This window comes from Macadamia integrifolia, chromosome 13 (genome assembly GCF_013358625.1).
Source record: "Macadamia integrifolia cultivar HAES 741 chromosome 13, SCU_Mint_v3, whole genome shotgun sequence".
NCBI lineage: Eukaryota > Viridiplantae > Streptophyta > Magnoliopsida > Proteales > Proteaceae > Macadamia > Macadamia integrifolia.
The window spans coordinates 19,849,334-19,876,631 of NC_056569.1; the positions used below are offsets into that span (position 1 = coordinate 19,849,334).

General features: G+C 42.4%; 1 protein-coding gene across 1 annotated transcript; it reads right to left on the bottom strand.

Annotated features, from left to right (window-relative positions):
- Positions 1-1,722: 1,722 nt before the first annotated feature.
- On the bottom strand, positions 1,723-27,298 carry LOC122060256 (myb family transcription factor PHL11-like). The gene is made up of 5 exons (XM_042623457.1): positions 27,018-27,298; positions 26,560-26,636; positions 26,435-26,471; positions 2,158-2,237; positions 1,723-2,077 (listed from the first exon to the last, which is right to left on the bottom strand). Exons 1-5 carry the CDS (start codon positions 27,247-27,249, stop codon positions 1,940-1,942), a joined length of 564 nt encoding a protein of 187 aa, XP_042479391.1. The 5' UTR covers positions 27,250-27,298; the 3' UTR covers positions 1,723-1,939.

The following is a 27,298-nucleotide window of genomic DNA, read 5'->3' on the forward strand; positions in this document are numbered from 1 at the left end:
ACTTTTTTTAACTATTTTTTTATGCAAATGTATATAAAAAACTGATTCCTATCCATTTATGCGCGTATCTTTAGCGTATCTCCGACACGATACAATACCCTCGAATACGTATCTTAATTTTGACCGACCAATACGACAACCGATACCAATACTTTAATCCTTGCCCATGCCTGGTCTCCACTTCTCCTTGTGTGGCATAGGGTATCATATGAGATAGTGTTCTTTTTCCCTTTGTAAATGCTGGGATTAACTTCCACATGTTCTGAATCAATTGGTGATCTCCCAAGCTTCTCACTGGCATATGTCTACCATTCCCTAGGGAAGGTCAGCTGACCCGGAAAACATACTCAGTTGTCAAACACCAAATGCACTCATTGTGATGAGAATCATATTGAAGAGGGGCTTGCCAGTGGGGACAAATATATATATATATATATATATATAGAAACAGGGGATGCAGATTAGTCCTAAACCCAAGTTTCCAGTAAGCAAAGGATTGGGAGAGAAGAATTCTTAATTTCTTTTCCTAAGTACAGATTTTATTAAAAAGAAATAAAGAATATACAAAGCCAAAGCAAATACAAAACAGAAGGTGCAAGAATTCTTAATTACTTTACAATAGCTTATTTGAATGATGTTAAGTTTGTCTCGAATTCTTGACATGTTTTGAAGATTTACTCGCTCCAACATATTTTGGTGGCGACCCGAATGGGAAGTTTTTCTGAGATCTGTGATGGAAGCAAAGGGGTTGGGCCGATAGGCCTAATCCTGGAGCCCATCACTAATCACATATGGGGTGTTGAGACAATATGGTTCGACCGAATTGACTGCGACCCGATGGGTCGACCCGCGACTTGGAGTCTATATAATGTACTGCTGTCTTGTTGAAAAGGTCATTGTATTTCGGGGGCTTTTTGAGCTAGGGTTTCAAGGCAAGTTTTCTCGCCGCTGCTTGGGTGTAATATCTCTTCTGCATAGTGAAACATCTTCTTCTTCACCCGAGGACATAGCACACCACCCTGGTGTGTGAACCTCGTCAAATCTCTGTGTTGTGCGGATCTATTGTCTCTTTATTTTTTCATATTTCTTGGTGTTTGATCTAACAAATGAGATTTAAGCCATTTATATTCCAACTATGGCCAGGTTTCGGGCTATGGATATTTGATCTTATTTTGTTGGTTTGTTGGTTGGATAATTTTCCCTACCGATAATGCCGAAAGTGGCGGGGATTAGTTTTTTCTGTGTTTTTGACTTTGTCAGTCCTGTAATTCTTTTTTAATGCAAATGACCTTTTAGAACAAAATATATATATATATATATATATACTGGGGTTAAATAAGTGGGTTTTGGACACCCCCTTCCCCCACTTCAATTCAAGGGGCTCCATGCCTAGATGACCACAGATCTCCACAATAAACATTGGTAAGCAGGGACTCCGGAGAGGAAAAGCTATTGGAAGACAAGGGGTGATAGAGGGGGCAAATAAGGGATGACCTGGCAGCCCATTTCCTCCCAATGAACCATGTGAGATGGTTTGAGTGGGCACCACACAATCTGATGATATAGGGATATTGCTCATATAGCACAGCTTAGGATCATTCAGTAGCCAATGGACCTAGTTTGTCTTCTTGGGAAACCATAGTAGTAGTGTTCAAGGGAGCCAATATAGGATCAAGCATTGAAACCTCCGAAGGGGGTGGGGTTACTACTGGGGAAACCAAATTTTCAATGCACACACAATTCACAACATAAGCCTCTAATCAGTTACATCATTCTTCTCCCAGTTCTCCTCAACAGTGGGATAGACTTGAATGTGAGGTTCATAAAAGATATTATTAGCTCAAACCTTAAAGTATATTTGTTACTAAGAGGATGAAGATGATAAGCTTAGAGTACGACCAAGGGACAGGTTCATAGAATCTTCAACCTTATCATCTTTCTACTTCCATGATTGTGAAGTCTTTGAGAACAGAGACAGTCCCAAGGTGCAATCAACCTTTCCATCTATATTATCAGATAACTCATCTACAATGTTAACTTTGCATTTCTCTCCAACATCTTTCTGCCCAACATTTTCCTGAGAATAAAATTTCAGATGATTCAATAAATCATTGCATGATTTTCCAGAGAGAGAGAGAGAGAGAGAGAGAGAGAGACCTTAGAGGAGCTTCCATGGAGAAGATCCTTAATGATTATGCATGGTTCTGGTGTCCTCTCTTTTTCTAATGCCATTGCTTCTGTCATAATCAGTCAACACAATGTATGCCATTCAGAGAGAGTAACACAACAAACCATATTGGGTCAATATAATAAGGAATGAGATATTAAGTGTCTATATTTTAAGATCTTCTTCCAACTTCAAGAGGCATCCAGAGCAAGATACAGTCTAGTATAGTCCTTCCTCAGAAAATATGAATTGACTCAGTATACCTAGTTACTTTTCTGTTTGGTGGCTAGCTTCTAAGCAAACTTAAGAATCCTTGCTATATTGACCTCATTAACCGTTCTGAGACCAAGACCTCTTTCTGTCTTAGGCATGTAAATGGAGGACAACACAATGGTGTGGAGAAACTTATTGTTATTAGAACCTTTCCAGAGATAGGCACTCATGAGGGATTCTAGTTTCTTAATGACGGCATTTGGAAGCTCAAAGATTCTCTCATAGGCAGATGGACATGAATAGATTCTCTCTAAAGGAGTGAATTTTAGGGCTATTACTATGGATTATCTCCGATCAATGGTGACATCCTCATGGTCTCTTAAGGAAGATGTGATTATGAATTCCCTAGGCAAGGGCATTGTTCTCTTTCACTTTCAATCTGAGGCGGACATGATATATAACTGGAAACGTGGCCTTATTAGGGTGGAAGATCAGCTTCTGCGTTTCCAGTGATGGAGATTAGAATTCAAAGTGGATGAAGAAGAAATTATGTAATTGGGATTTTCAGTAGATACCGAGATATCGATTTATGTAATTTTATTTATGTAGTTTTCTTTTTTTGCTGATGGCCATGGCAAAAGTTGTAATATAATCCAATATGTCTATTTTGTATACTCTCATTCTTTCGTTCTAGTAATGAAATTCACTTGCAGACTTTTTATAAAAAAAGTTGGTGGTCCCATTGCTATGACAGAAAATCTAAGGACTCCAATTTGGGGCACTTTGCCCACGTTTGCGTCGATATTAAAGACTCCGTGCCACTAGTTGAAGTAATTATTGTGGAACAAGAGCATCTCAACTCTTCATATCTGTTCATATTAAGCAAGTTTTTAGTTCGAAAATCCACCATCAAGGTTGGGAGGACCTGGACACGTGTCCTGAGGTCACCCCAAACCATAGGATCACTCTCTCGTCCCTAGACTCTATGGAGAGGAATCTTATCACATCAAGGTGCGCCCTTCTGCCATCGTTATGGTCATCGTTCAAACAAGCAGCTGCATGTCCAGCTGTTAATCACCGGAAAGAATGGCATCCATGGCAGGTTCAACCTACGATGATCAGGTCTACTATTTTGGAAGGTGACGTGTCCATGGATCAATTAGGTAACACAATTTTGGAAGTGTCTCCTCATGGACAGTTTCCTATTGGGAATACAACTTCCCTTATGCCTCCATTTTCCTTAGGAGCTAACGATGGAATCCCAAAGGACTCTTTTCCAGAAAGATTGGACAATGATTCTCCAAATATGGCACAACCATGTCTCCCTGTTCTAGTTTGGACTGGTCCTTTTTGGAGGTGGGCCACACTGTGGAGCACCTATAGATGTTAAATATGCAGTTGCTAATGAAACTTCAATGACCCTAGAGACTGAAGACAATGGAAGAGAGGCAATTGTTCATCATGACCTTTCTATCCCTGCAGTTAGGGAAAAAAGCTCCGTAGTTACCAAACTAAAGTGTTTAAAGGGCCCTCGTACGTGCTTGGGCGAGATTGGTTTACCCCCATATTGATGCTAAAGTAGAAAGAACAAGCTTGGTTCCGTTCAACAGACAATCGAGGAAGCTGGTTTAGATGAAGCTTTAATTACTCAAGAACTTGAAGCTTGGGACGAGTTTGATAAGGCGTTATTGCTTCAAGAAAAACTTTGGGGTGAACAATTCAGAATCAGATGGTTGAAGGAAGGTGATTGATACGGCCAAATTGATTGCCCAGTAGGGTAAGGACACGTGGTATCTAAGGAAATGACACGTGCCGCCCACCTGATAGAGGCTGCAAGGATTCTGACCACGTCAACCACGTGAAGAGAATATTCCCCACGAAGGGGATAAGACGTATCTGAGTAGGACTCGAAAAGGAAAGGAGGCGGACCCGAGGAGGACTCCTCAAGGAAAAGAGAAACCCTAAACCCTAAGGACCATAAGAGAGGGCCCGAGAGGAGGAAAAAAGGTAAGCAAAAAAAAAAGACCCACACCATTACCCTTGTGAAAAACTGTGCGGCCGATCTCTAACTTGGGCGTCGGAGGACTTATCCCAGAGAAATCTCCGGGCCTCTGCCTTTTGTGCTTGTGCAGGATCAGCTCATACGGATTTTCGATAGCAACAGATTGGCGCCATGTGTGGGAACGACAGTAATGGTGGGGAGAACCTACAATTGTAAGAAGACTAGAGCAGCGTCGAACATAAATATGGGGAAGGAGGAACCTTCAGGAGGGCTTCCTCCCTCGAATGGTTCGACCGGATATTCGGTGCAGGGAGATAGTAATCCTCCACCCCCTCCTAGAGCGCAGGAATATGTGACAAGGGCGCAATTCGAAGCCCTCCAGGAGAAATATGACCGAATGGCCGAGGCAATGAAGGAGGTCTCCAAAGCTGTCTCTCAGAAGACCAACGGAGCACCGCAAGGCCCCCATATCCAGCCCGAGCGAGCTCAAGACAAGGACCGGAGCAGTACAGGATCGATAAGATTCGGTTATAATCCTCGAAACCAAGCAATGAGGGAAAGTCCCACACCCAGGGGAAGGACACGGTGTGCCGTCGGGGCCAGACATGGGGAACCACAGCAAGGAGACGAACAGAGACACGAGGACTCGGGGTTGAAGCAGATGATCCTGGACCTGAAAGATGAGATCACGAAGGTGGCAGAAAACCAGATGGGAGCTCACGAGCCAGACCTCAGTAATGACACGGTTCTAGTTGATGAGGTCATGAGGGATCCGCTTCCGGTCGGCTTTCGCCTGCCAAAGTATGACACCTACGATGGGTCTGGGGACCCCGTCGATCATCTGGAAGGCTTCAAGGTTGCTATGCAGTTCCATCGAGTCTAACAAAACATCATGTGTCGCACCCTGCCATTGACATTTAGAGGAGCGGCAAGGCTATGGTACAACCATTTGCCAATGAAGTCGATCCACAGCTTCAGCAACTTAAGTTACTTCTTCGTGAAGGGATTCTCCAGTAGCCAACCCCTTCAGAAGACCACGTTGAACTTGACCAACGTTAAGCAACATGAAGGAGAATCATTGCGAAACTACATGAAGCGCTTCCGACAAGAGAAGATCATGATCAGAGGTCTGGACCAGAAAGAAGAGTTCACAGTCCTCTGGGAGGCGTCAAGGATAAGGAGCTGAAAAGGTCTTTGGCGAAGCATACACCGAGGAACCTAGCTAAGTTGAGAGCTCGGTGTGATAAGTACATCCAGATGAAAGAAACCCTTCAAGCTGATGAAGAAGCTAAAGAGAATATGAGAAGGAAAAGGATCTCAAGAGGCGACGACAAACCTTCTGAAGAAAACAAAAGGCGAAAGTCCGAGCGTGGTCGGGCACCTAGTTCACCAAGGAAGTTCGAAAAATACGTGCCCCTGAACCAAAAACGAACGGATGTGCTGATGCAGATAAAGGACTCCCAGGATGCCAAAGCCATGAAGTGGCCAGGGAAGATGGGACGACACCCTGAGAGACGCAATATGGATAAGTATTACCACTTCCACAGGGACCACGGCCATGACACCAAAGATTGTTGGCACCTCAAGGGGAAAATAGAAGGAATGATCCGAAGAGGATATCTAGGCCGATTCGTGGACCGCGAAAAGGAGGATGCCCAAGACGGTAATGACCATAGGGACAACCATCATAGAGATGGCAGAGGCCGCTATGAAAGAAGGGGGCCAGTCCGCAGAGGCAATCAGGAACGGCAAAGGGACCGAACACCCAAGGAAGTTGACCATCACCTCCAAGACGAGAATAAAAGCCCAACTAGGGTTATAACAATAATCTATGGAGGCCTAGCCACTGGAGAAAGTTCAGTCTCGGCCAGGAAAGCAAAAGCCTATACAAGAAACGTATATGTGGTTGAATGGTAGAACAAGAAGGCAAGGATGGGGATGATTATTTCCTTCTCAGATGACAATCTGGAAGGGGTGCACACTCCACACGACGATGCCTTGGTAGTCACCATGACCATAGCCGATTGCAGAGTGAAGAGGATCTTAGTGGATAACGGCAGTTCAGCTGATATCCTGTTCCTTGAGGCTTTCCAGAAGATGGACCTAGACGAGGGAAAGCTGAAGAAAGTCGAACACCCGTTGCAAAGATTCTCCGGCATCCCAATAAAAGTGGAGGGATCAATTGAGTTACCAGTAAGAGCCAGAGATCACCAAGTAACAGTCATAATCAACTTCCTAGTAGTAGGCATTACTTTGGCATACAACGCCATACTAGGGAGAGTTGGTTTGAACCTACTAAAGGCTGTCGTCTCCACACCACATCTCAAGATGAAATTCCCAATCAAGAACGGTGTCGGTGAATGTCGAGGCGATCAAGAGGCATCTCGGAGGTGCTACGCCACTACCTTATGGGGAAGAGAAAAGGTGGGCGAGGCGCTCCTGATAGAAGATCTGCGCGATGACACCAGTTATCAAAGGGGGGAACCGACTGAGGATCTGATACAAGTTGAGGCCAAAGAGGGGGATAACACTCGCCAATTCCAGGTCGGGGCTACAATGCCAAGGTAACAACGAGAAAAACTCATCTCTTTCCTCCGAAACAACTCTGACGTCTTCGCTTGGTCGACCTTAGACATGTCTGGAATAGACCGAGAGGCAATAGAGCATCATTTAAGTGTCAATCTGGCAAAGAAGCCGAAACAACAGAAGAAGAGGACCTTCGCCCCTGAAAGGCAGCAAAAAATAGATGAAGAAGTAGAGAAGTTGCTGAAGGCCCAGTTCATCCACGAGATCCAATACCCGGAGTGGATATCCAACGTGGTGATGGTCCCGAAGGCAAATGGAATGTGGACGATCTACATCAACTTCACCAATCTGAACAAGGCCTGCCCAAAGGACGAATACCCCCTGTCGAAAATAGACCTCCTCAACGATGCCACGGCAGGATACGAGGCGTTGAGCTTCATGGATGTGTACTTGGGGTACAATCAGATCAAGATGTCTGAGGGTGATGTCCTGAAGACATCCTTCATGACCGAGGGGTGATTGTACTGCTATGAAGTCATGCCCTTCGGGCTAAAAAACGCAGGGGCCACCTATCAAAGGTTGGTGAACAAAATCTTCAAGGGGATGATCGGTAAAACTATGGAGGTATACGTGGACGATATGCTTGTAAAAATCCTGAAGGCGGAACAACACATTCGAGACTTAGAAAAGGCGTTCCAGGTGCTGAGGTAGTACGGCATGAAGCTGAACCCGGTAAAGTGCGCATTCGGAGTAGCATTGGGAAAGTTCCTTGGTTTTATTGTCTCAGAGAGGGGAATTAAAGCCAATCCGGTGAAAATACAAGCCATTCGAGATATGAGGTCACCCCAGAATGTGAAGCAAGTCCAGGAGCTAACAAGTAGAGTCGCCGCCCTTGGGCGATTCATGTCTCGATCAGCTGACAGGTGCCTCCCCTTCTTCAAAGCCTTGAAGGGATCCAAAAAGTTTGAATGGACGGAGGAATGCGAAAAGTCCTTTGAACAACTGAAGGAATACCTGGCCGCACCCCCACTGCTGACAAAGCCAGATGCTGGGGATACCTTGTAGTTGTACCTTATTGTATCAGCAATGGCGGTAAGCGCAGTACTGACGAAGGAAGAAGGAAGGCAACAATGGCCAATATACTACGTCAGCCAAACCCTGCTAGATGCCGAAACAAGATACAAAAAGATGGAAAAAGTGGCATACGCCCTAGTAATAGTGGCAAGAAAGCTGAGGCCCTATTTTCAATCACATACGGTATGCATATTCACAGACCAGCCCCTGAAGAAGATACTGCAATGGTCGGATATGTCCGATCGCCTGGTAAACTAGGCCATAGAGTTGGGAGAATTTGACATCCAGTAAAATCAAGAACCATAATAAAAGCACAGGCCCTTGCAGACTTTACAGCTGAGACGACGCTCCCTGATGATTCCCAGGAGTTTTTCAAGGACCGAGGAGAAAAAGGCTTAGACATTGTACGTGGATGGTGCTTCCAATAGCGTGGGAAGTGGCGCAGGGATCATATTGGTCAGCCTCGGAGGTTTCAAGATCGAGTACGCCCTACGGTTCGAATTCGATGCCTCCAACAATGAAGTAGAGTACGAAGCGTTAATAGCCAAAATTAATCTAGGAGCTGGTGGTGCATAGTGATTCACAGCTCGTACGATAGGGGAATGGAGACTACGAAACCAATGAACAAAGAATGGTTGAGTACTTAAAGACAGTACGAGAAAGAGTAACAACCTTTAAGGAATTCGAGGTAAGGCAGGTGCCACGAGAAGAGAATGCTAGTGCAGACGCACTGTCGCAGTTGACCACCTCTAACTTCACAGACCTTGGACGATCAATGTATTTTGAAGTGCAACCACAGCCAAATACCAAAAGACCCCAAGAGGTATTACCCGTAGGCGAATACGGCCATAGTTGGATGGATGCCATAACCGAATACCTGAAGGAAGAAACACTCCCCAAGAATAGGGACGAGGCAAGGAAGGTACGAATGAGGTCAGCACGCTTCCTTCTGAAGGACGAGACACTGTACAAAATAGGGTTCACCGTGCCATACCTCAAGTGCCCGAACTTCGCCGATGGTGAGTACACACTTCGAGAAGTGCATGAAGGGATATACGGCCAACACCTGGGAGCCCGAGCCTTGGCACATAAAGTGTTAAGGCAGGGCCTATTCTGGCCGACAATGAGGAAGGACGCGGAATCGTTAGTCAGGAAGTGCGTCAAGTGTCAGATGTTCGCCCCCGTCCCTAGGTAACATTCTATCGAGCTCTCATCCCTATCAAGCCCAATATCATTCGTCATGTGGGGAATGGGCCCAGGATGGCCACCAAACAAAGAAAGTTTGTAGTGGTGGAGGTAGACTACTTCATGAAATGGGTAGAGGCCGAAGCACTGGCGACAATATCCGAAAAGAATGTAAGGAACTTCTTCCAGAGTGCGGTAGTTTATTGATTTGGAATCCCTCGGGTGGTGGTAACAGACAATGGAACTCAGTTCGCCAACCTGACTTTCGGCTTGTTTTGTGATGCCCTCGGTATTAAACACAAGAAAACATCTATCAGTTATCCATCGACCAACGGGCTGACAAAGGTAACCAACCGTACCCTGCTCCAAAGAATAAAGAAAAGACTGGATGATGCCAAAGGGTTATAGGCAGATGTACAACATCCTCTGGGCTTACTGCATAACTGAGAGATCGGTCATCGGAGAAACACCCTTCATTTTAACTTACAACACCAAAGTTGTACTTTCGATGGAGGTAGGGGCCGTAACCCACCGGATTCAGTACTACAATGAAGAAGAAAACGATAAAGGACTCTAAGCGAATTTAGACCTCTTGACCAAAGTCAGGGACACCTCACAAGAAATGATTGCCGCCTACCAGCAGAGGGTTGTGACGCACTACAACTCCAAAGTCCAAAAGAATGAGTTCAGAATGGGTGACCGTGTCCTCAGAAGGGTAGAAGTATCAGATCCAAGGCATCAAGGAAAGCTAGCTCCAAATTGGGAAGGTCCTTACCTCGGTTAGGAGCTCAGGCAAAGGCTGAACGGACCTGACGGAAGGTCCTTACCTCAGTTGGGGGCTCAGGTAAAGGCCAAGCAGACCTGACCGAAGGTCCTTACCTTGGTTGGGGGCATCGGCTAAGGCCGAGCAAACCTGACCAAAGGTCACCATCTCGGTTGGGAGCTCTGGCTAAGGCCGAGCTGACTTGATCGAAGGTCACAACCTCAGTAGGGGGCTCCGACAAAAGTCGAGCAGACCTGACCGAAGGTCACCACCTCGGTTGGGAGTTCCGACTAAGGCCAAGTGAACCTTACCCAAAGTCCTTACCTCAATTGGGATCTCATGCAAAGGCCGAGCGAACCTGACCGAAGGTCACCACCTCGGTTGGGTGCTCTGGCTAAGGCCGAGCTGACTTGATCAAAGGTCACAACCTCGGTAGGGGGCTCAGGACGAGGCCAAGTAGACCTGATCGCAAGTCCTTACCTCAGTTAGGGGCTCAAGCAAAGGCCGAGCTGACCTGACCGAAGGTCCTTACCTCGGTTGGGGGCATCGGCTAAGGTCGAGCAGACCTGATCGAAGTTCACCACCTCGGTTGGGTGGTCTGGCTAAGTCCGAGCAGAACTAATCGAATGTCCTTACCTTGGTTGGGAGCTCAGGCAAAGGCCGAGCGGACCTGACTGAAGGTCCTTACCTCGGTTGGGAGCTCAGGCAGAGGCCGAGCGGACCTGACCAAAGGTCCTTACCTCAGTTGAGGGCTCAGGCAAAGGCCGAGCAGATCTGATCGAGGGTCCTTACCTTGGTTGGGGGCTCAGGTCAGGCCCGAGCATACCTGACCGAAGGTCCCAGTCGCAAGCAAAACTAAAGCCGGAGCTGAAGGAATAAAGCCTAAGGGACGCATGGATGAGAGAAAATGATAAGAAACTTGATTACTCCCATAGGAAGAGCCTCCTGGTGGTAGTAAGGGGGCTACTGATACGGCCAAATTGATTGCCCAGTAAGGTAAGGACACATGGTATCTAAGGAAAAGACACGTACCACCCACCTGATAGAGGCTACAAGGATTCTGGCCACATCAACCGCATGAAGAGAATATTCCCCATGAAGGGGATAAGATGTATCTAGGTAGGACTCGAAAAGGAAAGGAGGCGGACCCGAGGAGGACTCCTCCAAGGAAAAAAGAAACCCTATACCCTAAGGACTATAAGAGAGCGCCCGAGAGGAGGAAAAAAGGTAAGAAAAAAAAAAGACCCACACCATTACCCTTGTGAAAAACTGTGCGGCCGATCTCTAACTTGGGCATCGGAGGACTAATCCCGGAGAAACCTCCGGGCCTCGGCCTTCTGTGCTTGTGCAGGATCAGCTCATACGGATTTTCGATAGCAATAGTTATCGTTGCTCAAAATTGTTTCATCTTTCAAGCAAGATCAGAAAGGGGGAAAATGTAATCAAAGAGATTCAAGATGAGGCTTGTACAGATCCGGATGCCATTGGTCATAGCCACTTTGAAAGTTTTCATAAAATTAGGGGTTTGTGCACAATGACCCAGTGCTTTCAACCATCCCTGAGGTTCTCTCTAATGTTAACAATGCCATGCTTACAGCGATCCCCTCCTCTGAGGAAATCTTGTCAGTAATTTTTTATTTGTACCATACTAGTGCGCCAAGCCCTGATGGCTTTCCAGGTACTTCTTTTAGATCCTACTGGGATATTGCAGATTCAGAGGTATGCCTTGCAATTAAAAATTACTTCTTTCAAAGTGTTAGCTATAATTTCCTTGCCTAGATCCCTAAAGTGGATAATGCTAGCAAAGTGTTTCAGCTCCAACCAATTTTCATAGGGAATTTTGTCTGCAGGATAATTTCCTAAGATCATGGCTTCCCATTTGGCTACTTTGCTTCCCCGTCTAGTTTTGAAGGATCAAGGAGCTTTTCGAAAAAGGAAAAATATTTTTTTCCAACATAGGATTTGCTTCTAAGCTCACAAATTTGATGTCCAATAAATGCTTTGGTGGTTGTATTGTTTGAAATTGGACGTGAAAAAAGCTTTCAATGCTTTGGAGTGTGATTTCTTATTTGATGTTATGGAAATGTTCAGGTTTGCGTAAACTTGGATAGAATGGATTAGACAAAGTTTGGTCTCAACTAGATTGTCTGTGCTTGTTAATGAAGGGTCGATTGGATTCTTTGGGGTTGATAGAGGTCTAAGCCAGGGGAGACCCATTATCTCCTTTCTATTTATTTTGGCTGAAGAGGCTCTTTGATGGGGTTTACGTGATCTAAGAAACAAAGGCCTTGTGAAATCTGCTCCTGGTCCGCGGAACACCCACACTCTTTCTCATCTCTTATATGCTGATGACCTTTTAATTTTCATGAATACTGATTTGAGAAATATAAAAAACCTGAAAAAAAATTTCTAGATGCTTACCAAGACTACTCAAGTCAAAGAATTAACCTTAAAAAAAGGAAGATATTGTTGAGGTCACTTTCATTGGCTCAGAAGCGCATGATTAAATAGGTATTAAATATTCCAAATTGTGAGTTCCCTACTCGTTATTTAGGAGTGCCGATCTTCAAAGGAAGGGTAAAGAATACCCTGATTGCCCCCTAATGGATAAGTTCAAGATCAAGCTTGCAGCGTGGAAAGGGAAGCTTCTATCACTGGCTGGAAGGGTTGAACTGGTGAAAATGGTAATGAGTAGTATTCTTTTTTTTCTTTTTGCTAAAGATTACGAATTTATTAAGAAGAATAGAAAAAATGACAAACAAGTACAAGGCATAGTCTGCATTTTCCCCCACCTTTGGCATTGCTATCAGCAAGGAGAAAACGTAGAACAAAAGTTAGAACCAAAATCTAGGCCTAGAGTGGGCGTCATGAGCTATCTCATCCCAGATGTGCTTCGGAAGCTGAACATTATTCTCTAATGATCCTGATTTTTCCGCATCCCAAGCCAAAAAATCAGCTATACTGTTGGCCTCTCTAAAACAGTGAGAAATCTTCCAGGCGATGGAAAGCAAGAAAGGCTCTAGGGAGATCCATTCTTGAGCGACAAACCAAGGAATGGGCCTGGCTTGAACTGCCACCACCACCGTCGCTGAGTCTGACTTGATCTAGAGAGAAGACACTCTCAGATCTTTGGCCATAAGAATACCTACGATCAGAGCTTGAAATTCTGCTACATAATTTGATTGAACCCCAATAAAATTCTTACAGGAACCAATCACAACCCCAAGATCGTTGCGAATAACTCCACCTGCGCCGGCACTACTAGGGTTGCCCAAGGAGCTACCGTCCACATTTAATTTAGCCTAACCAGAAGGGGGCTTGCACCAGAATATTTCCAAAGGCTCGAGAGGACACTTAGGATTAATGATCAAACCCAGACGCCGGCAGCACATGATATCAGAAATATGGGGCAATCTGTCAGAGATTGAGATTTTTGAATCTTGGAAGTCTCTTTTAATCTTTTCAAATACAGAGAAGGGAGAAAGGGATCTACTCCCATATCTCCTAGAGTTCCTTTCTATCCAAATGTTGTCAGGCACAGTGACTAACCCCATAGACCAAGGTTCTTTAAGCACTAGGGTCTTGCGCTTTCTTATCCACCACCGAACAAGCTGAGGCAAGTCTTCAATGTTAGGCCAAGACACCCCAAAACAGTCAAGGAATATTTTCCAAATCGCCATGGCAAAATTACAACCCATGAACAGATGATTAAAGGACTCGGCTTGCTCTTCACATAAGTTACATTTAGAGGCCATAGGGATTCCTTTCGGCAAAAAGAAACCACATCGTTTGCAGGGAGCTTTTTGTGCATTAATCTCCATTCGAAAGTGGATAATCTTGGTTGCATGAGCTTCCCCCAAACCAAGGAACTCCAAGGAACCTTAGGGCTACGTTTTCTTATCTCCTCCCATGCAGAAGAAGAGGAAAAGGAACCCGAGGAAGTACAGGACCAAACACATCAATCCTTCAAGAGGCAACCTAATAGAATGAGCCGCATCAAAGCATTGATGAAGGAGAGGGGAACGAACAGGAGGTAAAACCCATTGAGAGTTATGGATGACGTTAGACACCTTCAAAGATGAATTCTTTAGGAAGTCAAAGTCTAAACCACAAGACTCTGCAATCGATTTGTCGCCTATCTAGATGTCAGACCAAAGTCTAATATCGTTCCCATTTCTAATAATCCATCGCTCTCTAGATGAAACAAAATTTCAAACTTTACGTAAGCCAGGCCAAACTGATGAGGACTTAAAAGATGGATTAATATTTCCATTCTTCAAAAATCTAGCCTTAAACAGCCTACTCATACCTGAGTTCCCATGGTTGATGTTCCAAACTTGCTTGCACAATAAAGATTTGTTTAAATCTTGAAGCCAGTGGATTCCAAAGCCTCCTTCATCCCTGGATTTACAAACCTACTCCCATTTAACTATCACTGGTTTGGAGTTGTCCATATCTCCAATCCATATAAAGTTTCGCATCCACGTTTCCATCAAGCTAATTAGAGAATTTGGCCACCAACAGACAGCCATGTTATGGACGGGCATACCCATAATCAAAGAACGCACCAACTGAACTCTTCCAGCCATTGAAATAAGCTTTCCTTTCCATCCCTCCATGAGCTCCTTTATCTTGTCTAGGACAGGCAACAAAAAAAGAATTCACTCTACCTTTGAAGATCTGAACCCTAAGATATTTAGTAGGGAAGTTGCAAACCAAGATGCCCAAGAGCTCAAAAATATCCCTAATACGGACATGCCTGATTTTCCCCATGAAAAGCTTGTTTTTATCTAGATTTATTTGCTAGCCAAAAAAGTCTTGATACTTCCTCAGAAAAATATTTAGGTTACGAACATACTTAATAGATGCATTCATGAAAATAAATATGTCATCTGCAAATAAAAGGTGGATCAACATTACCTCACCTCTAGGCCCCTTGTAGGGGTTTGATTTTTCCATCACGAATGAGAGCTTGCATCCNGAAAAAAGGTAAGCAAAAAAAAAAAAAGACCCACAACATTACCCTTATGAAAAACTGTGCGGTCGATCTCTAACTTGGGCGTCGGAGGACTAATCCCGGATAAACCTCTGGGCCTCGGCCTTCTGTGCTTGTGCAGGATCAGCTCATACGGATTTTCGATAGCAATAGTGATCGTTGCTCAAAATTCTTTCATCTTTCAAGCAAGATCAGAAAGGGGAAAAATGTAATCAAAGAGATTCAAGATGAGGCTTGTACAGATCCGGATGCCATTGGTCATAGGCACTTTGAAAGTTTTCATAAAATTAGGGGTTTGTGCACAGTGACCCAGTGCTTTCAGCCATCCCTGAGGTTCTCTCTGATGTTGACAATGCCATGCTTACAGTGATCCCCTCCTCTGAGGAAATCTTGTCAGTAATTTTTTATTTGTACCATACTAGTGCGCCAAGCCCTGATGGCTTTCCAGGTACTTTTAGATCCTACTGGGATATTGCAGATTCAGAGGTATGCCTTGCAATTAAAAATTTCTTCTTTCAAAGTGTTAGCTATAATTTCGTTACCTAGATCCCTAAAGTTGATAATGCTAGCAAAGTGGGTCAGCTCCAACCAATTTTCATAGGGAATTTTGTCTGCAGGATAATTTCCTAAGATCATGGCTTCCCATTTGGCTACTTTGCTTCCCCGTCTAGTTTTGGAGGAGCAAGGAGCTTTTCGAAAAAGGAAAAATATTTTTTTCCAACATAGGAGTTGCTTCTGAGCTCACAAATTTGATGTCCAATAAATGCTTTGGTGGTTGTATTGTTTGAAATTGGACGTGAAAAAAGCTTTCAATGCTTTGGAGTGTGATTTCTTATTTGATGTTATGGAAATGTTCAGGTTTGCTTAAATGTCATAGAATGGATTATACAAAGTTTGGTCTCAACCAGATTGTCTGTGCTTGTTAATGAAGGGCCGGTTCGATTCTTTGGAGTTGATAGAGGTCTAAGCCAGGGGAGACCCATTATCTCCTTTCTATTTATTTTGGCTGAAGAGGCTCTTTGATGGGGTTTACGTGATCTAAGAAACAAAGGCCTTGTGAAATCTACTCCTGGTCCGCGGAACACCCACACTCTTTCTCATCTCTTATATGCTGATGACCTTTTAATTTTCATGAATACTGATTTGAGAAATATAAAAACCTAAAAAAAAAAATTCTAGATGCTTACCAAGACTACTCAAGTCAAAGAATTAACCTTAAAAAAAGGAAGATACTGTTGAGGTCACTTTCATTGGCTCAGAAGCACATGATTAAATAGGTATTAAATATTCCAAATTGTGAGTTCCCTACTCGTTATTTAGGAGTGCCTATCTTCAAAGGAAGGGTTAAGAATACCCTGATTCCCCCCTAATGGATAAGTTCAAGATCAAGCTTGCAGCGTGGAAAGGGAAGCTTCTATCACTGGCTGGAAGGGTTGAACTGGTGAAAATGGTAATGAGTAGTATTCTTTTTTTTTTTTCGCTAAAGATTACGAATTTATTAAGAAGAATAGAAAAAATGACAAACAAGTACAAGGCATAGTCTGCATTTTTCCCCCACCTTTGGCATTGCCATCAGTAAGGAGAAAACGCAGAACAAAAGTTAGAACCGAAATCTAGGCCTAGAGTTGGCATCATAAGCTATCTCATCCCAGATGTGCTTCGGAAGCTGAACATTATTCTCTGATGATCCTGATTTTGCCGCATCCCAAGCCAAAAAATCAGCTATACTGTTGGCCTCTCTGTTGGCCTCTCTAAAACAGTGAGAAATCTTCCAGGCGATGGAAAGCAAGAAAGGCTCTAGGGAGATCCATTCTTGAGCGACAAACCAAAGAATGGACCTGGCTTGAACTGCCACCACCACTGTCACTGAGTCTGACTTGATCCAGAGAGAAGACACTCTCAGATCTTTGGCCATAAGAATACCTGCGATCAGAGCTTGAAATTCTGCTACATAATTTGATTGAACCCCAATAAAATTCTTAAAGGAACCAATCACAACCCCAAGATCGTAGCGAATAACTCCACCTGCGCCGGCCCTATTAGGGTTGCCCATGGAGCTACCGTCCACATTTAATTTAGCCCAACCAGAAGGGGGCTTGCACCAGAATATTTTCAAAGGCTCGGGAGGACGCTTAGGATTAATGATCAAACCCAGACGCCGGCAGCACATGATATCAGAAATATGGGGCAATCTGTCAGAGATTGAGATTTTTGAATCTTGGAAGTCTCTTTTAATCTTTTCAAATACAGAGAAGGGAGAAAGGGATCTACTCCCATATCTCCTGGAGTTCCTTTCTATCCAAATGTTGTCAGGCACAGTGACTAACCCCATAGACCAAGGTTCTTTAAGCACTAGGGTCTTGCGCTTTCTTATCCACCACCGAACAAGCTGAGGTAAGTCTTCAATGTTAGGCCAAGACACCCCAAAACAGTCAAGGAACATTTTCCAAATCGCCATGGCAAAATTGCAACCCATGAACAGGTGATTAAAGGACTCAGCTTGCTCTTCACATAAGTTACATTTGGAGGCCATAGGGATTCCTTTCGGCAAAAAGAAACCACATCGTTTGTAGGGAGTTTTTTGTGCATTAATCTCCATTCGAAAGTGGATAATCTTGGCTGCATGAGCTTCCCCCAAACCAAGGAACTCCAAGGAACCTTAGGGTTACGTTTTCTTATCTCCTCCCATGCAGAAGAACAGGAAAAGGACCCCGAGGAAGTACGAGACCAAACACATCGATCCTTCAAGTTTGATAGAGGCAACCTAATAGAATGAGCCGCATCAAAGCATTGATGAAGGAGAGGGGAATGAACAGGAGGTAAAACCCATTGAGAGTTTTGGATGACGTTAGACACCTTCAAAGATGAATTCTTCAGGAAGTCAAAGTCTAAACCACAAGACTCTGCAATCGATTTGTAGCCTATCTAGATGTCAGACCAAAGTCTAATATCCTTCCCATTTCCAATAATCCATCGCTTTCTGGATGAAACAAAATTTCAAACTTTACGTAAGCCAGGCCAAACTGATGAAGACTTAAAAGATGGATTAATATTCCATTCTTCAAAAATCTAGCCTTAAACAGCCTACTCATACCTGAGTTCCCATGCTTGATGTTCCAAACTTGCTTGCACAATAAAGATTTGTTTAAATCTCGAAGCCGACGGATTCCAAAGCCTCCTTCATCCCTGGATTTACAAACCTGCTCCCATTTAACTATCAGTGGTTTGGAGCTGTCCATATCGCCAGTCCATATAAAGTTTCGCATCCACCTTTCCATCAAGCTAATTAGAGAATTTGGCCACCAACAGACAGCCATGTTATGGACGGGCATACCCATAATCAACGAACGCACCAACTGAACTCTTCCAGCCATTGAAATAATCTTTCCTTTCCATCCCTCCATGAGCTCCTTTATCTTGTCTAGGACAGGCAACAAAAAAAAAAATTCACTCTACCTTTGAAGATCTGAACCCTAAGATATTTAGTAGGGAAGTTGCAAACCAAGATGCCCAAGAGCTCAAAAATATCCCTGATACGGACATGCCTGATTTTCCCTATGAAAAGCTTGCTTTTATCTAGATTTATTTGCTAGCCAAAAAAGTCTTGATACTTCCTCAGAAAAATATTTAGGTTACGAACATACTTAATAGATGCATTCATGAAAATAAATATGTCATCCGCAAATAAAAGGTGGATCAACATTACCTCACCTCTAGGCCCCTTGTAGGGGTTTGATTTTTCCATCACGAATGAGAGCTTGCATCCCATGTAGTAGTATTCCTCTACACAATTTCCCAGTATATCTTTGGCCAACTTCCTCTATCTCTCTAATGGAGCATTAGATCCAAAACATCAACTAGAGTGCAAAAACTTCATCCCTCTAAAGCTATCACGGTGAAATGGAAGAATGTATATAAGCCTAAGAAGGAAGGCGGATTGGGCATTCCTCATCTAAAGAAGGTTAACCTGACGTTACTTACCAAGTTATGCTGGAATATTAAATCTGAGCAGTCTAAATTTGCATCTTTTCCTATAAGTCGTTTTTTAATTGCTAATGGAAATCTCAAGAGGTGTGTTCTTTCATCATCTATCTTCCCTAAGTTGCGCAAGGTCTGGAATTTAATCATTGAATCTGAGTGGTGGATTGTGGGAGACGGCACATCAATTCAATTTTGGTATGACCACTAGGTTGGCGCTAATTCATTACAACAACAATCATAATCTTATCCCAACTTAATGGGGTCAGCTATATGGATCCGAGTTAGGAATAGGATTATAAAGAGACAACATAAGTAAGGTGAGGTGAGGTATGAAATAGGTAAACGTAGAAGTCAAAGCATCACAGAAACATACCCTATAAGGGTCGGCAACTCGGGTCCTTGTCCTCCACAAAACTCTATCCATGGTCATACTACAAACTATCCCTACCATATTCATATCTCTTCTTACCACTTCATCAATAGTCATTTTGGGCCTGCCCCTACCTCTTATAGCTCTATCCAATTTAATATGATCGTTCTTCCTCACTGGGGCATCCATAGGTCTACATTTAATATAATTATACCACCTCAACCGGCTCTCACAGAGCTTGTCTTGGATAAGACGACTACCACATCGCTTCTAATGCGATCATTCCTTGGCTCTAATTCATTGTATGCAGATATTGTGAATGATCAGCCTCTAGACCGTAGTCTTATGTCATTAGTCTCTGATTACATTGAAGGAGGGAAATAGAACCTTCCTCAGTGTCTTTCCCTATTCTTCAATGCATTTGTAATCTCATCGGTTCAGTTCCTTTGCCCTCTACTACTGTAAAAGATAGACGCAACTGAGTTAGGGAAATTTTTTGTTTCTTCTACTTAGGAAAAAGTTAGGGAGAAAAGATCTATCAAAGGATGGTCAAAATTGGTTGGCTAAAGGGGCTCCATCCAAGAATTTCTATTTTTGGATGGTGATTAGCACACGCTTGTTTGCCTATGGATGATATGATCTCTAAAGAGTCTATTCCTCTTGCGCCTATGTGTAGCCTATGCTGTAAGAAAGAGGAAGCATTCTTGTATTTTTTTCATGGAATGTGACTTCGCCATCAATGTTTGGTCTTCGCGTCTAAGCTTATTTGACCAGAGGTGGATAGGATTCCCCTCCATTAAAGAACTTTCTCGTGGTGGAAACGAAGTTAGTGGTATTCCTTGCAGTAATGTATAGTTGCCTTTAGGCTCAATAATTCCTTCTCAAATTTGGACTAAAATATATAGGAGGTGTTTTGATAACCTGGTCAAGCCCTCGAATTATGTTGTGAAACTTGTATGAATGACTTAAAAGACCATTCTTCCCAAAGTCCCATTCCTATTGCCTCCATGGACGACCTTCTTCTCTCTAGGAAGCTGAAAGTGGCCACATGCATTAAATCAAAGAGCTAGGCCCTTCGTTGAGATAGCTTGGAGTTTGCCTCCCCCAGAATATTATAAACTCAACCTTGATGAATGCTCTCTGAGGAATCTAGGTTGCACAAGAGCAGGTGGCATCATTGGAAGCGATAGTGGTTCGGAATTGGGTTGTTTTGGAATTTATGAAGGTGTAGGAGGAACCAACTTTATGAAAAATTTTCCGACATTCCTCCACGGTCTCCATAAAGCTACAACAATAGGTGTGGACAAGTTGTGGATTGAGTGTGATTCACAAGTTGTGATGCTCTGTATGACTAATCATGAAATCCTATGGTTCTTTCAGCAAAAATGGAGATTCTTTTAGAGTTACTTACATAGTATTTCATAGGTAATTTTGCATTGTTACCGTGAAATAAATGCAGTAGCTGATAAATTAGTAAAGCATGCAGATACCTCCAAAAGTTCTTTCAATTGGGACACTGATCTGTCTTTTTTATATCAAGACTTAAGTTGGGATCTTCAGCATAGGCCTAGATATAGCTTCATGTAATTGGAATTCCTTTTATATTTTAGTTTTTTTGTTCTACTGATGGCAATGCTGAAGGTGGACTAGAGATCTAAATAGCACTTTGTATCTCTCATTCTTTTCATTATTTTAATATACTTTTGCTGCCCTTTAGCAAGAAAATCATAGACAAATGTCTCTCTGGTAACCTAGAAATGAGCTTAAGTCCATTAGGTACATCTTTAGAAGTACCATCCGAATAGAGTAGAGATTTATGTATATTAGCTTAGAGCCCTAACAACAAAGCAAAAGAGCATAATAGATTTCTAATCTCTAAAATGGATCATAGGAAAGCTTTAGAGAACACCATTAAATCATCGAAGACTATTAAAAGGGAGATTTTAAGAGCTTTGCTCTTGGGAAGAAGCTAAATACTATTACTTTCCACCTTTTAAGTGTGGCAGTCTTTTTTCCATAGGAAGAATAGCATGCAGAAAGAGGGAAACCTTGACGAATCCTCATGTAAACTAACAAATATTCCCGTCTAAGATAAAGCCATCTAGACCTGGTGACTTGTTAAATTTACAAGATCTAATAACCATAACAATTCCATCTTCACTGAGAGAGGCTAAAGAGGACTAAATAATCTCATGAAGGAACTTATCGAAAATTCCATCAGGAATATACTCATTGATTTGGAGGTAGTTAGGACTGAACAACCCCTTAAATAGTTCACCACTTCAAAATTTAATGTTATTTGTAAACCTTAACTCCCTACCATCCTTAGCAATAGGATAAGAAATAGAGTTCTTATTGGACCTAACTTTTAGAAACTTCTGAAAGAAACTAATATTAGAGTCCCCAACCTACAACCAAGTCATCCTAGATTTTTGTCGAAGAAAACTTTCTTTTTGAGCTAAGAGTTGGCCAAGGTTGGATTTTTGAATCTTCTTTTCTTCAACAAGGTTGATGTTTAAACTATCAGTAAGGATCTTACATTGCAATAAGGGAACTACACTGGATGAGAAATTTGTCCACAATACCTAAAAGAAGTGTATGGAAGAATGCAAGGCCGTGATCCAAAAAACTAGTGGAGCAAACTCTGCTTTAAAGGAGCTAAAGAGAACCATTTTTCATTGATCAAAACTCTATGGATTTTACATGACACCCTCATGTTTCCTTCTCTCTTGTTACTCCAATCTCAATTTGATATCATTAACTCCAATATCAAAAAGACAACAGTTGAAAGAATCCACCCATTCAAGAATAATTGGATCACCACCTAATCATTCATGAAAATCCTAAATAACATTGAAGTCACCTACCAAACCCATGGATATGAGCCCTATCCTATAACAAGAACCCACGCAAAGTTGTATAACACACAATGTGAGAGAGAGAGGATATATTTTGATGGCAAACTATTGGTTTGAGTCTAGAATCTCTTCACAATTTGTAGGTTACTGGGTGGTCAAATAATGTTTGTACTCCCAAAAGTGGAGGGTGCAACCTCCCTGGATAAATTCGGACCATTATGTATGGGGAATTTTTTATGTAAAATCATTTCCAAAATCTTAGCTTTGATACTGACCAAAGTGTTGCCTCGAATAATTTCTGAAGAACAAGGGGCCTGCCAGAAAGGGAAGATCATCCACTCTAATATTAGTTTGACCTCAGAGCTGGCAAACATGACGTTCACTTCCATACGTGGGGGAGGTATGGGGCTAAAGATAGATATCCAGAAGGCGTATGATACCATATCTTGGAATTTTTTGTTTCAATTATGAGGAAATTCAGCTTCTTTGAGAGATGGAATTCATGGATTTATCAATTATTGCAATCTGCCAGAATCACTGTTCTTCTGAATGGCAGGTCAGTGGGATTTTTTGGGGTGGATGGGGGTCTACGTCAGGGTGACCCTATATCCCCTATGTTGTTCATCATCACAAAGGAGGTGCTCTGTAGAGGGCTAGCTAACCTGGTTGCAAGGAAGAAGATGAAAGCTTTGTCAGGGCCGAGAGGTGTAGCTACCCCAGTTCCCAGTTTGTTTGCGAATGACATTTTTATTTTCTCCAATGCCTCAATAAGGTATGTGAAGAATTTAAAAATTTTCCTCTAAAAATATGAAGAATTTTTTGGTCAGCTTGTTAATCTTGAAAAGAGCAAGTTGTTCCTGTGATCGATCCCTGCCCAGCACAAACAAGCGATTATTGATGAGTTAGGCATCCCTGTGTGTAACTTTCCTACCAGATACTTGGGTGTTGATATATTCGAAGTAAGGGTTAAGAAGGAGTCCTTGTTGCCGATTTTGGACAAGGTGAAGAGCCGTTTGGCTGGATGGAAAGGAAACTTACTATCTATGGCTGGGAGAGTGGAGCTCATGCGATCGGTAATTTTTGGAATATCAAATCACAGCTTTGGTGTATATTGGTGCCCTTCCTCTATGAATGCTATTATGGAGAGGTGGAAGAAAATTTCATTTGGACTGGAGAGATGGATTCTCAAAAGAAAATCACTGTTAAATGGGACATGTGTTGCCGGCCAAAGGAGGAAGGTGGATTGGGCCTAAGAAGACTGCGAGACATGAATAAATCCATGCTTTGCAGCCTGGCATGGAAAATAAAGCATGAGGACTCTTCAGTTTTTAATTTTCTAAGGGCATGCTTCATGAAGGGAAACGGTTCCTCCAGACAGGGCTACAAGGCGTCATCCATTTGGCCAGGTGTTAGAAAGGTTTGGAGTACCATCACTGATAATGAGCGATGGATGGTTGGGAATGGGAAGAAGATCAACTTCTAAAGTGATAAATGGGTGGATGGATATTCAGTGCAGGATCTAGCTGATATGGGGTCCAGTGAGGACCATACATTAACGGGGAAGACGGATAGATTTATTGCAAATTTCCAGTGGAATATGCCTAATGTTCAGTCTGAGACGATGAAAGATATTTTTAGTTTGATTAAAAATATTAAAATTCCTTACTATGAAAATGACATATGCTTCTGGAAGGGCTCTCTGGATGGCTCTTTCTCAGTCAAGTCAACTTGGGAGGAAATTAGGAGTTGCAATCCTAAGGATCCTTGGGTGTCTATTGTTTGGAATAAAAAGGCTCAGCCCAGGTAGTCCATTTTAGGATGGCGTTTGGTCCATGGGAGGCTGTCATCTGACGAGGAGGTGAGAAGGAGAGGCATCACCCTTGCTTCTAAATGTAGCCTGTGCGGTGCGGACGACAAAGGTACGGTCCACCTCTTCCTTCGCTGCCCCTTTGCGAATGAAATCTAGTCTTTTTTTTTGCAGTTGCTTCAACATAAGGTGGACTACTCCATCTTTGGTTCCTTTGCTGTTCCAATGGTGGAAAAGGTCCATGGGGCAGGTCTCGTGCAAAGAAGCTTGGGAGATGAGGCTGCTCATCGTGGCAGAAAATATATGGAGAGAAAGAAATATGAGAAGGCATGATGAAGGTTGGAGACATCCTAGGCACATTTGCCTTTCTATTCTTGAGGAGGAAAAGTGGTGCAAGCCTAGCACTAAAGGGGCAATCAGAACCATGACTGATATGATGTGTTGTAGAAGGTTTGGGCCGACTATTCAAAACATGCCTGCCAAACCTATTTTAGAGGTTTTCTGGTGTAAGCCTGCAACAAATTGGGTTATGCTCAACTTTGATGGTAGTTCGTTAGGGAACCCAGCCAGAGCAGGTGCGGGTGGCATCTTCAGAGACTGCCTGGGAAGAGTGCTAGGGTCCTATAAAATTTTAATGGGAGTCATAGGGGTCTTCCAAGCAGAGATGGAAGGCCTAATGGAAGGTCTCATGTGTGCTAGAAATTTTGGATTTCAACGCCTATGGGTTGAGTCTGACTCTACTGCGGTGGTGATGCTAGTTCAACAACGAAAGCCCAGTGATGATCTTTCCTTAAATCCTACTTAGACGGAATCAGCTGGAAGATTACCCATAACTTCAGAGAGGCAAATACCATTGCGGATTTCTTAGCAAAAGATGCGGCAAAGACTGGTGTTTCTGAGGCTGATATTTTATTTCCAAATCATGTAGTGGAGCTCCTTAGCAGAGATGCTAATGGTAGACCTAACTATAGGTTTCGATAGCTCTCCTTCTTTCCCCGGCTGATGGCAATGCCGAAGGTGGGGGTTTGGAGAGGGTTGTTTGTCCTCTCGGTTGGATGATGTACTCTGTTCTTTTTTTCTCTGAATTTTGAATAAATCTCATTTAGCGAAAAAAATAATAATTTTTTTACAAAAAAATATTTTCTTAAATCTTTAACTAGAAGAATCCTATATTTAAAATTTATAGTCTGCTTCAACCTTCCAAAATACAACCCTATCCTAGAATTGTTAAGCATATTTGTATCAATTTAATTGTGATTTTCAAGAATATTTTTATTATTAGAAATTTCGTATATAGATATCTTATTGACAAAATGACAGGTTTTTAAGATATATTTAAGCTATATACTGTTGGCAGATACCCAATCGCGCAACGGAAGGGATCTCTTGCGTTCGAAATCACTGTACGAAAAACAACCACATGGGAATGAAACGGTTTACCTTAGAACCACAATCGAAGTTCCTCCTCCAGATAATAGTTCTTCCACTGGACACACATATCCAACATATACATGTCATGGTGTTTACTCATAAGACACCTAGCAACTATCAACTAAGTTATTATGTTATTCCAATTCCATATACTCTTCTTTTTCCATCAACTCAGAGATCCCCAATTCTCATGACCTTGTATACATAAATCAATTAGAGGTAGCCTCCCACCTCAATCCACACATTCAGTCATATATGTACCAATCATTCATCACTGAATTTTATTATATATCGGGAGGGATTCCCTATAAGCTAGTGTGGTCCCAACGCTAGTGCAAGGGCTAGTGAGAATGTGCGCCAAAACATCAACAGTAGTAGGATTTCTATCTATCATGGGGTGAAGCGGTCATTTCATACCCCTTTGTGTCTGGATGTAAGGGCCATGATGTCTTTCAGGTTCTTTTTCCCATATTTTTTATTTTATTTATTTATTATTAATTTTTTTTATACTAATCACTAAAGATTGGAGGCACCACATTTGTCTCTTTTTTTGTTGGGTAATATATCCTACTGGGTGCCACAGGGCCAATGGCCAACCTACTCCTAAATTCGTAATGAGGAATACACATTCATATATACACACATCCGCATGTGATTGGAATCGATCCTTAGACCTCTAAATGCCAGCTTCTAGTAAAAGTAACTGCTACCCTTGCGCTAAGCACTAGAACAACATCTGTCTCAGATTTACTAAAGATAGGAATAATATGACAAAAAATATAGGACAGATGTAATACCTTCTCTAATACGTTACTAGTACAAGTTTTCTACGAGTCATCTAGTTCAAGGATAGCAGGGCTCATTACAATGCATACATGATGGCAAATGCAGTTCATGTTCATGATGCTAACAAATCAATGGCATCATCATGCGATAATGGTGCTATGGAACTACTTTCTCTTATTTCAATTCAGAAGGGGAAATAATAATTTTTCATGCATCTAAATTCTTATGCATGTCCATGCATGCTTGCATTCATGATCTTTGTCAATATTCATTACCTTGTATCATCTCATCTTCCTTCACGCTCCGGTACATCTTAAAAAAAAAAAAAAAGACCACTTCAGACAAATCATGGGAAAAAACCTATGTTCTACAGGACAGATTTTATGGTTCCAACAATTACCTGAAGATGGCTCTTTACGTGAGATATGGTGAGCTCCTTGACATTCATGATCTCCAAAACCATCTTTGGGGTAGCCACTTCAAAAGATGCAAAACTAATTAAGATCCAATGAAATTTAAAAAAAAAAAATTTCAATAAATAAACTTCTATTCATGGAAACGAGCAAAGCTTTTATAGTTGTTAAATTACAAGTTTCCGTCAACCACAAATGATAATAGCTCAAATTATCATATTCAAAACAAACAGAGCCTTCCTGACTAAGGAGTCAACTAAAGAATTACACTCTCTAAAAAATAAGAAGAAATATGGGATATGTCATCTACCATAATAGGCTGAACATTTAAGGAATGGACGTGTTCCCGTGATGGAGAATAAAACAAGATTTATTATAAGGTGTGTGAGTTAAGAGCGGATTTCATTCTCTATTAAGAAGAACATGAACATGAATATGAACATACTGAATTCTCCACCAAGCAGACGTACGGCCTGAAGGAAGCAGTTATGAAGCTCCGGAGTCCATCGAATTCTGGGTATCTTCGACCGGACATATGGCCTCATAGGGCTGGTCCCGAAACCGATATCGGCGGCAGAAGAAGGCCTCTTGAGAGACCTCTCACCTTCATTGTTCTTCATTTTCTTCAAGTTTAGAGAGAGAGAGAGAGAGAGAGAGAGAGTTCTACTAAGCCTCATTCTATGTTTTGTAACCTTCTGCAGCTTTCATCCACGTGGCTACAACCCA